At 36.8% G+C, this 14,005-nt stretch overlaps 3 protein-coding genes and 1 non-coding gene across 4 annotated transcripts; 2 read left to right on the forward strand and 2 right to left on the reverse strand.

Moving 5' to 3' along the window:
* Positions 1-170: 170 nt before the first annotated feature.
* LOC116302351 (astacin-like metalloprotease toxin 2) lies at positions 171-5,902 on the reverse strand. Its single transcript, XM_089024051.1, has 9 exons — positions 5,786-5,902; positions 3,985-4,119; positions 3,318-3,447; positions 3,039-3,133; positions 2,392-2,475; positions 1,872-2,008; positions 1,312-1,384; positions 790-953; positions 171-410 (listed from the first exon to the last, which is right to left on the reverse strand). Exons 1-9 carry the CDS (start codon positions 5,856-5,858, stop codon positions 291-293), a joined length of 1,011 nt encoding a protein of 336 aa, XP_088880177.1. The 5' UTR covers positions 5,859-5,902; the 3' UTR covers positions 171-290.
* On the forward strand, positions 1,424-1,495 carry Trnag-ucc (transfer RNA glycine (anticodon UCC)). Its single transcript has one exon. It is a non-coding gene; the product is annotated as a tRNA-Gly (tRNA).
* A 542-nt stretch (positions 5,903-6,444) lies between the features above and the next one.
* Positions 6,445-9,639, reverse strand: LOC116302350 (uncharacterized). Its single transcript, XM_031711627.2, has 2 exons — positions 9,600-9,639; positions 6,445-8,913 (listed from the first exon to the last, which is right to left on the reverse strand). Exon 2 carries the CDS (start codon positions 8,876-8,878, stop codon positions 7,307-7,309), a length of 1,572 nt encoding a protein of 523 aa, XP_031567487.1. The 5' UTR covers positions 8,879-8,913; positions 9,600-9,639; the 3' UTR covers positions 6,445-7,306.
* A 1,713-nt stretch (positions 9,640-11,352) lies between these two features.
* LOC116302360 (uncharacterized) lies at positions 11,353-13,640 on the forward strand. The gene is made up of 2 exons (XM_089024062.1): positions 11,353-11,495; positions 12,258-13,640. Exon 2 carries the CDS (start codon positions 12,285-12,287, stop codon positions 13,524-13,526), a length of 1,242 nt encoding a protein of 413 aa, XP_088880188.1. The 5' UTR covers positions 11,353-11,495; positions 12,258-12,284; the 3' UTR covers positions 13,527-13,640.
* Positions 13,641-14,005: the final 365 nt, after the last annotated feature.

Here is a 14,005-nt window from a genome sequence, read left to right on the forward strand (position 1 = left end):
AAAACAAAACAAAACAAAACAAAACAAGAAACTAAAATAATTAAAAAAAAAAAAAAAAATTAAAAAAAAAAAAAAAAGGATAAGGGAAAAAGACTAAAACCAGTCCCTCGCAATACACTAGTTAGAGGAGAACTGAGTATAAAACACCAAAAGAAAGTAACCGCAAGCCATTATGTTTGCTCTCACATAATTTATTTTTTTTGTAGTATAACTTAATGAAGTATGACGTCATGCTACAAACTAACTTCCGGTTTTGATGGAAGAAATCGTTCAGGAAATACGTCACCAACTTAGGCCAAACATTTGTATTCCAATTCGAGGTACTTCTTTGCAGCCCAACAAGGGTCACCAAACATTGCATCCGACGCTGTGACGTCACATCTCGATTTTCCGTCGCAAAGTGACTTCAACTAGAAATAAGTACAAGTCGAATGAGCTGAAAAATAATTATTTTTTAAAAAAACGTTCGGCGTTGAACTTTTAACGATTCGTGATACCATGTTTGTTTCCTAGCGCTATGATTGGGTAAGATTCAATTCCTCGTTTTTGATTGGTTCAAATAAGAAGCCATTTAAGTGTCACAGCATACGGGAACTGGCGAATATGATCATCCAATTAGAAAACAAGGAAACTATTACTGTCACGCAAGGCAGGTTTATCCCATAACTTTGTTCTATAAGCCATGGCACATACATTAACTGAGTCACACATACAAAGCTGTCACGCAAGGTTATGAGTCACTTTTGTCACACGTGACAGTTAAGCAGGTTTAAATCGACTCTTACGTACCTTTGATAGCTGATCGGAGCTACAGGAAGCCCAAGGAAAGAACGAACATTTCAGCATGTTACGTCTGCCATAGTTAGCAAAAGTTATTTGGATTTTTCTTCTGGCGTAGCACAAGATGCTGTCGGTGTTGCCCTCACAGATGATCTTGGAAAAGACGAACTTGCCTGGAGAAAAAAAATGAGTGAATGATTAAAAGATGAATGACAAAATGGGATGATATGCGTGAATGAATGAATGGATGGATGGGTGGGATGGGTGCACGTGGGATGGATGGATGGGATGGATGGATAGATGGATGGATGGATGGATGGGATGGATGGATGGATGGATGGATGGATGGATGGGATGGATGGATGGATGGATGGATGGATGGGATGGATGGATGGATGAGATGGATGGGACAAACACTCATGTACTATTAGTATAAGGTGCCAAATTGTATTGTATTGTATTGTATTGGGATGGATGGGATGGATGGGAAATATGCTATTAATGGATAAATATAAACCAATCATATCAAACCTGGACATTTGTAGAGTATCTGTGCTTGCATGACGTCCAACTGAGTCAGATATTTCCAGTCTCCCATCGTAACCTTATAAAATAGGAAACACAACTGTATTTTACTCATGCAGCGTCGGTGGTATAATGGTCAGCATAGCTGCCTTCCAAGCAGTTGATCCGGGTTCGATTCCCGGCCGACGCATGATTTTTTTTTATTCAGTAATAAAATTAATAAAATTATAACTGAAATTATAATTAATATATGCGCTATTAACAGCAATAGCATTTTAAAAACTTTTATAGCTACCGTTAATCAAAGATTTACTAAAAAAAAACCAAATCCAAAACACACACACACACACACACAAAAACGGAAGCCGTGTCAATGTTGCAATGTTAAGCGTGAGGTGTGCGTGACGTTAGTCTGTCATGACATCACTTACCCCAGATGTTTGAGGTACTATAGCATCGTCACCATTCTTGAAGTCGAATCATGCTCCATATTGCGTGATACATGAATAATATTAATCAGAGCGTGACAAGAATGCGTGACGTTAGCATTTCACGATATCACTTACCCCAGATCTAAGAGGTACTATAGTGTCACCATTCTTGGACGCGAATCCAGCCCCATAGTGCATAATACTCGCGTAATCATATGGAGTCGTGTAGGACAGAGAGTCGCCACTGCTCTTTTCAAAGTCGAAACGTCGACCTGGAAACCAAGAAACGTGAGAAGTCAGCGGTTTGGGAGCAATCGCGGGCTCTTCATGCTTATTTACAATGTGAAACACATCAGTAAGAGAGCTTCACTTCCCGAAATAATATAGGAGTTTAAGAATTGATTTTGGTGTTTTCATGGCAACTACATAGAGTGTAATTTTAGCTTGGAGTAGCTGATATCCTCCCAACCCCTCCCCTGAAGGGTAACTCCGTGTCATCTACGTCACAGTGTCTGGCATCATACTATCTTTGATGTTATTCTATTTGAGCGTGAGGTACTTGTCTTGATCAAGACAATAGACCTTCCCGCACCCCACCCCTGAAGGGTAACTCCCTGTCATCTACGTCCCAGTCTCTCTTATATTTTCATCATACCATCTTTGATGTTATTCCACTTGATCGTGATGTACTTGTCTCGATCAGGACGAGTGTGCTCGTGTTCAAACCCAATCACGTGACCTGGAACACAAGAGAACAGAGTTGTACTTATTATACATAGTAATAAGCCTGAAGCGAGATGACGTTTTACCCCCGTCTCTAGACCATACTCCTTTTCACACGCTTTTGTTCTTTAATTATGACTATTGTTCCTGTATTCTCTAAGGAATCCAAAATTTGAATATGAAAGAATTTTAAAAACTATTATGGTCTAGAGACGGGGGTAAAACGTCATCTCGCTTCAGGCTTATTATAAACTACTTTCCAGTCTATTTATCTATCACATCCATCCATCCATCCATCCATTCATTCATTCATTCATTCGTTCATAATTCAATCCTATCCATTCATCCATTCATTCAATCTATCCCTCTGTCCCATCCAATTCCATTTATCCTTTCATCACATCCCATCCATCCATCCATCCCATCTCTCTAACCCATCCAATCCCATACATCGATCCATCCCATATCATCCATTCATCCCATCCCTCTTACCCATCCAATCCCATACATACATCCACTTATCCATTCCTTTCATCCCATCCATCCCATCCATCCATTCATCTATAACCCATAGCTTACCTAATTCGTGAACGATCATGCCTTGGTACCAGCACCTCTCGGCCAACACAACCTTGTATGAGTAACCATAGTAACCAACACCATACGACGCACACCTGAAAATGAATAAATGAAATGAGCTTAAAAATCGATAATTAATGTATAGTTTTTAAGGACCACAGGTTTGTTAGTATTTTTATGCTATTACGTGCCACCCTCATTAAATAAAGCATTCATTATTATTATCATTATTTATAGATTTCCGCACTGCGCATGCGTCGTATTGTCTACGTCACCAACCTGCCGTTGTTGTCCTTAACAAAAGTAATGAAGGCATTCTCGTTGGTGCGAGGAACAAACTTGATGCAGGTTTTTGACATCCATTCGTTTATTGCATTGATAATCTCTTTCTTGCCTTTCGAGTTCCCAGCTGAACAAAATAATACAAAAATACAAATAAACGAACAAAAAATAGATTAAAAGATACCAAAAAAAAAAAAATAATAATAATAATAATAATAAACAAAAGGAAAAAAAAAAAAAAAAAAGGGAAAAAAACAAACAAAAACAACGAAACAACACAAAACAAAAAAATAAATAAATAAAGGATAATAATAATATACAAAATATGCAAACAAAAATCAAACAAAAAGTACAAAAAAATCCGGAAAAATCAGAATGATATAGAACGTTTTCACGTGACGTCACAGCGGCCATTATGGGGTATCAAAACAATACATTTTCTATCCTCCGGGAATTGAACTCTATTTTTATGCAAATACTGTGCAGAAAGCTTCTATTGTTTATGGCTGTCTTCTCACGTGAATGAAAACGCTCTATACAGGTCATAGAAAATATTAACTTGTTCTAAGTGACTTATGGTAGGGCCCTTGGCTAGGATCGCATTTATTTATCTTCTTATATTAATAACGAGTCTAGAAATCTTCTTGATATGATGTTGTCTCACCTATTTCAGAGTCAAACTGATACGGTATAATACCATTAGGCCAGGGCTGGGTGGGAGCGAATCCTCTTGACAAACCACCGTGTTTGAGTCTTGTGTAGTCGTCTTTGTTGAGCATGAGATCTCCTTCATACAAGACTAAAATGTATATGCATGTATTGAAGTGTGAATGTTATCAAACTAAGAAAATAGTCTTGAGTAAGGAATAAGTAAAGCATAGTGAATGAATGAATGATACTTTATCTAAACTAGGAGAAATTTATTTTCATCAATTTTACAATTGGTTTTCATGAAAACCGAGCTTTACAAACAATAAAAATGTAATAAAGATATATATGCAAAAGCGTACTAGTAGATCAAAACCTTCTGAGCATAAAATAATGCATATATATATATAATAAATAAGAGAGGGAGAGAGAGAGAGAGAGAGAGAGAGAGAGAGAGAGAGAGAGAGAGAGAGAGAGAGAGAGAGTGAGTGATACTTTATTTATACTCGAAAAAAAATTCTATCAATATAAAAATTGCTTTACAAGAATGTCGAGTTAAATAAGAATACAATTTAGACAGCTAAAAAAGTTTATGAGAGTCCAACAGAAGAAAGCTTTCTTTTAAATTCCCTTATACTTCTAGCTGACTTAATATCTGAAGGCAAAGAGTTCCATGCTTTTGCACCTTCATAGGAGAACGCACGTTTGAGGTACTCAGTGTTTGGTTTCGATAATTTTAAACACTTTTCTCCCTTCCGCAAATTATATTTTGTAGTTTGATACTCAAAGCGGTCTCTTAAACTTTGAGGCGCAAGAGCATTCAAAGTCTTGTACATTATTGTGGCTTTGTGTTTCTTCCGCCTGTTTTGAAGATTTTCCCATCCTAGAGACATTAAAATGTCGCGCGACCTAGTTTCATAATTACTCTTAGTTATAATTCGGCCTGCGCGATTTTGCATTTTTTGGAGTCTGTCAGCTGATGTTTTTGGTAAATTATCCCAAACCACATCGCAGTAGTCAAACCAAGGAGTTATCAGCGAATTATATATTGCAATCGCCGTCTCCTGGGGGACGTAATCACGAACCTGTCTAAGGCCAGCCAGGCCTGATGAAACTTTTTTACATATATGATCGACATGGTCAGCCCAGGACAGGCGTTGGTCGATTACAACCCCCAGGGTTTTGGCTGTTTGGACACGTGCGATTTGTTTACCTTCAAGGTAAACATGTGGTTTGGAACTTACTTGACGTAATTTGTCGTCAGACCCAATAAACATATATTCAGTCTTTGTTGAATTAAGGCTTATTCTATTTGCCATCAGCCAGTTGGATATGCTAATAATATCAGAATTGATCTGCTCAGATAAAGATTTTACGGAAGTATTACAAGCCGTGAGGCTTGTGTCGTCCGCGTACATTCTTGTACTTGAAAAATGTACACTATTTGGTAAATCATTAATATACAATATTAATATTGATATTAATATTAATATTAATATTAATGTTATATTAATATAACATTAATATACAATCATTAATATACAATATGAGAGAGAGAGAGAGAGAGAGAGAGAGAGAGAGAGAGAGTAATGGAATTGTTTTGCTAATTTGAGATTGGAATTTCATTCAGTTTTTTCGTTTCTTTTCACTTCGTTCCTTTATTTTACATCCTTGCCTTTCACTCTCTTCTCTTATTTTCTCTTTTCTTTACTTTCCTTTTTTTTGAGTGACATGTAAACTTAAATAGATTCTCATTTTTTTGAATCAAGAAAAGAAAACTGAAGTGAAGGATTAAAAATGAAAACATATCAGCTTACCTCGTCCATAAGAAAGCTCAAGGATAATCACGAGTATTATCCCAAGAACAACAAATCTACCGTTAGAGAGCATCGTCCACTAATATAGCCCTGATTGAATACAGGCTTTTACATACTCCGAATTCATAGTTTAATAACATAAATTCAAATACGTTGTTAGTTAAACAGATGCTTTGCTGACTAAACAGTGTTCATTTTTGAAGCAAATATTGAGCAACTAAATGACAAATAAAAGAGTAATAGAGATGAATATTTGAACTGAATGAGTGATGGCTACAACACTTATTGATTTTCTTCTAACATTCGTGGGACAAAGACAAAAAACCCCAGATTTTGTACAAAAAATCAAAACAGTATTTTACATCCAAGTTGGAAACGCGTATAGAAAGAAAAAGGCGGGAAACTTTGACTTCTCAAATGGTACACGCGTCTACCGGAAGAACCGAAAAGAACGGGAAAAGTGGACTACCTCAGTCGTAAGACCGTGTTTTCTGGAACTTTTCGATCGGAGGAAATGATACATACATTTGTTTTCTAATCGGAATTTCCACTTTTTCCAGATAAATGATAGCATCGATCCCTACATGGCTAAAAGCTTACTTCTCGAGTGTTCTCTCAACGTCACGCGTTATTAGATCAGAATATTAAAAACGAAAAACTGTTTTTTTAAATATTTATTTATGCTAACAAACAAATTGCTAATCTATTTGGTTAACTATCATTTTATACTTTTTTTTAAACAATATTATTTGAAATTGTATTTAACAAAAAAATTTTCATCAGTTTAATGTCTCAAGCGCGATAGGCCATTTTAAATATTTCATATCTTATTCCTCTGGGGATTTTCACTATTTCTCCTAATATTATTATACTACAATTCTTTATCAAAATTTTGTAGTACAGTTAAAGACTCAACTGATTTCGGATTTCTTGGCATTGAAAACAATATATTTTACGTCAATACTAAAAAAGCTTTTCTTACCACTGTTTCTATTGGTTTGTTTTTTATACCCTTATGTATAGCATCATCAACATCACCACCATCATCATCACCATCATCATCATCATGTTTCTCATGTACGACGACCACCATCATCATCATCATCCCTTTATCACAATCATAGCGCCCATTGCCATCGTCATCATTATCACTACTACCTTCATCATGACCACCATCATCATTATCACCATAATCACTATAATCGCCATCACCATCATGTAGCATCATTACCATCAACATCATCACCATTATCGCAATCATTATCATATCATCACCGCCATCATCATCGTCATCATCATCGTCATCATCATCGTCATCATCATCATCACCATCGTCATCATCATCGTCATCATCATCGTAATCATTGTCATCATCGTCGTCGTCATCATCGTCATCATCATCGTAATCATTGTCATCATCATCGTCGTCATCATCGTCATCATCATCATCGTCATCATCATCATCATATCATGACCCTTCTCTCCTTTATACTTGACCTGAACACCATCCTCTATATACTTTCACTGGCGACTAAACGTCCTTCTAAGTATCCTCCTACAAGCTTCTCTGATACTAGAAATTCTAGTACACATAATGATTGGACTAATAGACGAGTTCAGGTATATACTCATAGTAGCTAAATCCCAGGAAATGCCAATAGCTAGAATATTTAGATTAACCATTGTACTGACAACCATGTATGGCAAATAGCAGAGAAACAGGGACACGACAATCATGAGTATCGTATGAAGAGTTTGTTTGAACTTTTTGATATCAACGAGCAATTGCGCCTTTTGAAATGTTAGCTTTGAATTGTCTGTTCGTTGGATGTTAGCTTCACGTTGAGCATCTAGCTTTTCTTTCTGTTCGTTGACGTTCCCTTCATCGTTTCTGTTCGTCTCTCCAAGCGTTGTTTTTTTCTCACGTTTCGTTTCAATTTCAACTTCTTCAATAACACTTTCAATATCCTTGTTTACGAGGATGTATTTCAGGTTTGAAGGGGCGGGAGTATGTTGAGTTTTCCCGCCCAAAGTCGATGACGTCGTCGACCTTCGCTTTCTAGAATCATTTATCGGGTTCTGGATAGACATGTGACATTGTAAACACTCCTCTTCGCTTTTTATTGCCTTGTTATCGCCTTCTTCAAGCTCCAAGTCATCAAATATTGTGTTGCTAAGCTCTAACTCTTCGTCTTCTTCGTAACCCATCCATTCAAGTTGTCCAATGCTGTTATCGTCCTCATATGAGTCACGTGTCTCAAACTGCCCAATGGCGTTTATCGTTCCACAGTCACGTGACTTGGCGAGTTTCTTCCGTTCGTCACGCTCTTGGCCGAACGACTCGATAGGTCTTTTTATTCCCTTTCTTCCTTTATTCACTCGTAAACTTTCTTGACGAGTGTTGGATGTCTGTCTTGGTTTTGATTTTTTCACAGACGTTGAAGCCATAATTTCGTTCTGATGTCGTGTTATCGCAGCACCACATAACAAATAACAATCAATGATCACAACCAAACAGAAAAATGTCACGCAACACACTAGTATCAAGAACGGGGTTTTCCCTAAGATGCCGATCAGCGTGACTCCTAAACCGGCGCACACCCATAAAATAACGACTGTCACGCAAGCTTTCTTTTTCGTCACTACTGTCTTGTACTTGAGTTTCATTTGGAGCGAGAGATACCGATCGTAACTGATACTAGTAATAGTGTACAACGAAACAGGGCAAAGGAAATAGCTCATCACTACTAACACCTTCCAATTACTGCAAAAAACACTATATTCCCCAAGTTCCCGCGTTATCAGGTATACGACCACCATGGGGCCAATCACAAGGCCGACTAAAAAGTCAGTCAAGGCGAGGTTGCAGAGTAGAATGAAAGTCGGAGTTTGAAGTTTTGGGGTTGATATGATTGATGCCATGACTAGGAAGTTCAAGACGCTTGCTGTAATAGCGAATAGAATGTTAAAAGTACATAACGCAATCGTTGCACTGGGATGAACGGCACGGTCAAAGATCAAGCTGTACTGGGGTGTTAGAGCACACGTGAAGGTTGGGTCGACTTCTGATGAAGAAGTGTTGAAGTCTGCCATTGTAAGACAATGTAGAAGTAACTTTCAATATCAATCTGGAAAATATATGCCGAAAAAAACTCATGTAGATTCATAATTGGTTGAACTAAATTAAATAGGTGTAAACGCTTGTGGTGTAAATGTGGTTTTTACTATCTTACTATTTTAAATATCTATATCTATATCTATATCTATATCTATATCCATATCTATATCTATATCTATATCTGTATCTATATCTATATATCTGTATCTATATCTATATATCTGTATCTATATCTATATCTATCTATCTATCTCCATGTACCTTCTTATCTATTAAATAACGCGCGAAAGAAATAATGCTCAAGGGAATGACACATGGTCTGAAGTGGGAAAACATTGCGCCATAGCTGAAAATTATTCCTAGTAAAGAAAGAAATAATACTCAAGGGAATAAAACATGGTCTGAAGTGGGAAAACATTGCGCCATAGCTGAAAATTATTCCTAGTAAAGAAAGAAATAATACTCAAGGGAATGACACATGGTCTGAAATGGGAAAACATTGTACCATAGCTGAAAAGAATTACTGGTAAAGAAAGAAAAAATACTCAAGGGTATAATACATGGTTTGAATTGGGAAAACATTAAACCATAGCTAAAGCGTTTCTAGACAAGACAATGCACTATCTGTAAAAGGTCCTGTTTTAGTATTTGAAATAATTTTCTGCGAAATATATGAAAAGGCCGCAGCACGCTTACCTCATAAAAACGAACCTTCTTGGAAGTAGCTTATGACAAGAAGAAAAGTTACTGTAAGAAAATGCAACTATCTAATGCTATTAATATCAATATAAAACGAAAGATTTCAGTTTCTTCGAAAGACGAAACACAAACATTGCATTATTTTATACAGCCTTTATTTAGACGTTACTTTAGGAATAACGAGGGTAAAACCCTCAACAGAGTAAAAATAGATGATAAATTCGTCGTCCTAAAATATCGAGAGAGCTAGTTTAGAATAAGTTAAGTGAAAAAAAAAAAAAAAAAAAAAAAAAAAATCGTGTAAATAGCTACGTCGAGGTGGACGGAATTAATGTAATAGGACGTTTGCAAGATGGCGTCATTGACCTCTACTACCAGACTCCTTTGCACACTTTCATTTGTTCAGTTAATTAGCACCAATTGCCTTACTATTCTCATAAGGGAATACAAACGAGAAAGAAAAAAGAAAGAAAATTCGCGAAGCATTATGGTAGTGCAAACGTCCTATGATGTATGACTTACTCTTCTATCGATAATAAAGTTATTAGAAAAAAAGTGTTGCCCACTATGAAAAAAATGATTGATTTATTGATTTTATTTATTTAAATAAATTGACCTACAGTAAACATATAGACAGGCATTTCGTATGTTTGCTAAGATTCTAGACAGTAATTTCTTGATATAACGTCATGTCAAAAATGTATCAAGTATCAGTTTATGACGTCACAAATGTAGAGTTTCAGTTTATGACGTCACAGAAGTATCGACTGCTTTCAGATATATATTAAGTCTATTTACAAAATTGAAAAGTCTGGGGATGAATTACGTTTTTGTTGTGATAAGTGGAAGCCGTTTCTCAGCTTTGTTTTCTAATTACCTCCCCCCCTTTATTTATTCCCCCCCCCCACCCCCCCAAATAGAATAGGGTACTATTGAATGAAAATAATCTTAGAAAAAGAACAAAAAAAATTAATCAGATTCATTTAATTATCGTATAGTCCCGATCAGTATAGATATCAAAATCAATGTAAATGAATGAATGTAAAGTATTTATAAATTATGATAAAAGAAAGAAAGTTAAAAAAAAAAATTAAAAAAAAAAAAAGTATCGAGGTTCAGTTTTTGTTAAGGTTTGAAACCGAAATATTTTCAGAATTTTCGATTACATAATTAATATTTATGTACCTCGAGAGGTGGCAATATAGAGTGCTCACACTAAATCCGTGAAACAAATACTAATTTTTAGCACTAAATAGTGATAATTAAACGATAGAAAACAAAGGCTTCTGTATGAAATAGTACTAATTAGTACTATTTAATGTTCACGGTTTTAGTTAGTGCACTCTAGTAACGATTTATGGTAAGATACAAGCTTCCTTTCGTAACTTAACTTAACTTGACCTTGACAGAAACGAAAGGGGAATTAGCTGCTAATCCACCGGTCGAAGACTGGGCAAAGCAGTTCCTAGTAGAGGTTGCTATCAATAGACGTTACTTCCGGTAATAGCTCTTTTTTGATGGTTTGTAGAATCCTGGAGGTTGTTTTGATCTCTTTTTTTCTGGTTTCATGTTGTAGAAATAGTCAAATACAATAGTTTGAGGACTTATTTTGATATGTTTTGACTTAGCATCCGCTAGTTGCCCCCCAGTCAACCGCTTGTTTGCCCTCCAGTCAACTCCAAAAAGTCACGCGATTGATAGTGAGCAATAGAAAGAATTAATTCTCGAGGGAATGACACGTGGCGGTTGGTTTATTGGTTCAGGTCTGTCAGCATGCAGATTAATACTTTCAGTTGTCATCATATTTATTTCAAAAAATAAAATAGAGTTTCACTTGTTTCAAACCTCCAGCTGCAAGGACCTCTTGAGGGAACACATTCACTTCTCACTCAGGTAAGCTAGACACTAATTCCAGTAAGCCTTGAGTGTAGCTAGCAAAATTCAATGGTAACTCTGGGCTGTTTAAGTCCAGAACCGTGAAACAACCTCTGGACTTATCTAAGTCGGGGAATGGTTAATTCACAGATTGAACCCTGAAACAACCTCTGGGCTGATCTAAGTCAGGGCATGGCTAACTCACAGATCGAACCCTGAAACAACCTCTGGGCTGATCTAAGTCAGGGCATGGCTAACTCACAGATTGAACCCTGAAACAACCTCTGGGCTGATCTAAGTCAGGGCATGGCTAACTCACAGATAGAACCCTGAAACAACCTCTGGGCTGATCTAAGTCAGGGCATGGCTAACTCAAAGATTGAACCCTGAAACAACCTCTGGGCTGGTCTAAGTCAGGGCACGGCTAACTCAAAGATTGAACCCTGAAACAACCTCTGGGCTGATCTTAGTCAGGGCATGGCTAACTCACAAATCAAACCCTGAAACAACCTCTGGGCTGATCTAAGTCAGGGCATGGCGAGCTCACAGATCAAATCGTAAGTTTAACTTGTTAGATTTCGGAGGAAAAAAAAGGGGGGGGGGGGGACTGGAGAAAACCCTTGAATTAAGGGAGATACCCAACAACTCTACTCACGTGTGATGCTGAGTCAAGGAATCAAATCTGAGACCCCAGAGGTGAGATGAGAGGGAGTGGACTACTGCTATACCACACTTGATATCAGTCAATACAATTATAATATTACAGTCCTTTCTTGGTAGGATTTCAACGTGACCACGGTATCCAAAATGGCGTACGTACATCACTCTATTGCTGACGTCAACACAACTGTCACGTGCGTCTTAACGCATCAATTCTTTGAAGTGTTTATAAAAACCCTACCCTACAGCTTAACAGCCACGCTCTGTGTTCTTAACGCCGTACTAGCAGTGATATCCACTCTACTTAACCTCTTGATAATGGCCGCCATTATATCAACACCGAAGCTACGCAAGCCTTCATTCGTCCTACTATGCAACCTGGCCCTTACGGATTTTGCTGTGGGAATAACATTTGGTCCTATCGAGGTGGCGTACTTGATAACGAGGGCAGTAGGGCATTACAGTTCGTTCTGTACGATTTGGAAGGTCCTGACAATAACAGGTTTTTTCTTGTGTTCGGCGTCAATGTATACTTTGACTGCTATCAGCTACGATCGATACCTATCCGTGGCAATGTCGGTAAAGTATCGGACAATTGTAACCAAGAAAAAAGCTTACTATACTGTGATTGTTATATGGGTGTTTTCTGCTATGGGGACGTCTCTGATAGGTATTATGGGTAAGGAGGCATACTTAGTTCTAGTGTGCTGTGTTATGGCGCTAAATATGGTCGTTATTGTCGATTGTTATTTACTTTCCTTTTCTGTTATGAAACAACAAGAGACCAATCGTCCAGCTTCATTGCTTCTAAAAAGTAAATCGGAGCCAAATTTATCCGCACAAAAGATTAACAACAGACTGTCGGCCACATTGAAACGTTTATCAGATTACGATGACAGATCGTCTGGATTTAATCCTGGAAAAAAGACGAAAGAAAGCGAAGAACCAGGAAACGAAAGCCAAAACCGTTCGTCATGGACTCGAAACAGACAGCTTGCAGTTTTGGAAGTGAGGTGCGAGACTAAAACTGAACAATTGAAAGTGAATAACTTAATGGTAAAACTGGATGATGAAGCAAATCAAATTCAAAATTTACCAAGCCCGAGAAAAACAACAGTTTACAAATTAGACGACGTTCAAAGTTTCAAAAACTCTCAACACACTATTCTCGTTATAGTGGTTTTTCTTTTTCTCTGTTATCTACCATTTTTGATAGTTAGTATTTTGATATCATCCCATATGATTAATAGCGGTGTTAGCAAGAATTTAGCAGCCATTATGGTATATGCGAATTCGTCTATTAACGCGGTTATCATGTGCACTAGAATCAGTGCTATTCGAATTTCGTGTTGGAGAATCGTTAGGAAAATATGTAAGAGAGAGAACTGAACACATTTGTTCTGAGAGATTAATATTAGTTGTACCGATATTTGATATTAATTCGAACATTGATAAATAATAGTAATAAATATTAATTAATAATGAGTAAAGAGATAAGATCTGGATGACTGTTATTTCAATGGCGCTTATGTAGGCAAGGTTTTTTCCTGTTTGGGGTAAAAAAAGAGTGTATTCATTGTAATTCTAATGTTCATTGAAATGATCACGTGCTTAGGTTCCCATGACAACCATTATCATTCCAGCATGCAGCACTGTTGATTGGTTTTACAACCCTTGACGAAATAATTAAGACAAAAAGCTTATTAATTAACCAAAAAATCTTATTTCAAGATTTACTACTTTTTTGTTTTGTTTTTTTTTTGCAGAAACTCGACCTGGAAATATAGTTTCCAAGAAAAGCGCTTAATTCATCTCATATTTATACAATATAAACATTGAATAATGAGCTTTTAATAAGATATTTTGTC

The sequence above is a fragment of the Actinia tenebrosa genome, unplaced genomic scaffold (genome assembly GCF_029948245.1).
Source record: "Actinia tenebrosa isolate PJP-AT-01 unplaced genomic scaffold, QUT_ActTen_1.0 PGA_scaffold0__85_contigs__length_37466705, whole genome shotgun sequence".
NCBI lineage: Eukaryota > Metazoa > Cnidaria > Anthozoa > Actiniaria > Actiniidae > Actinia > Actinia tenebrosa.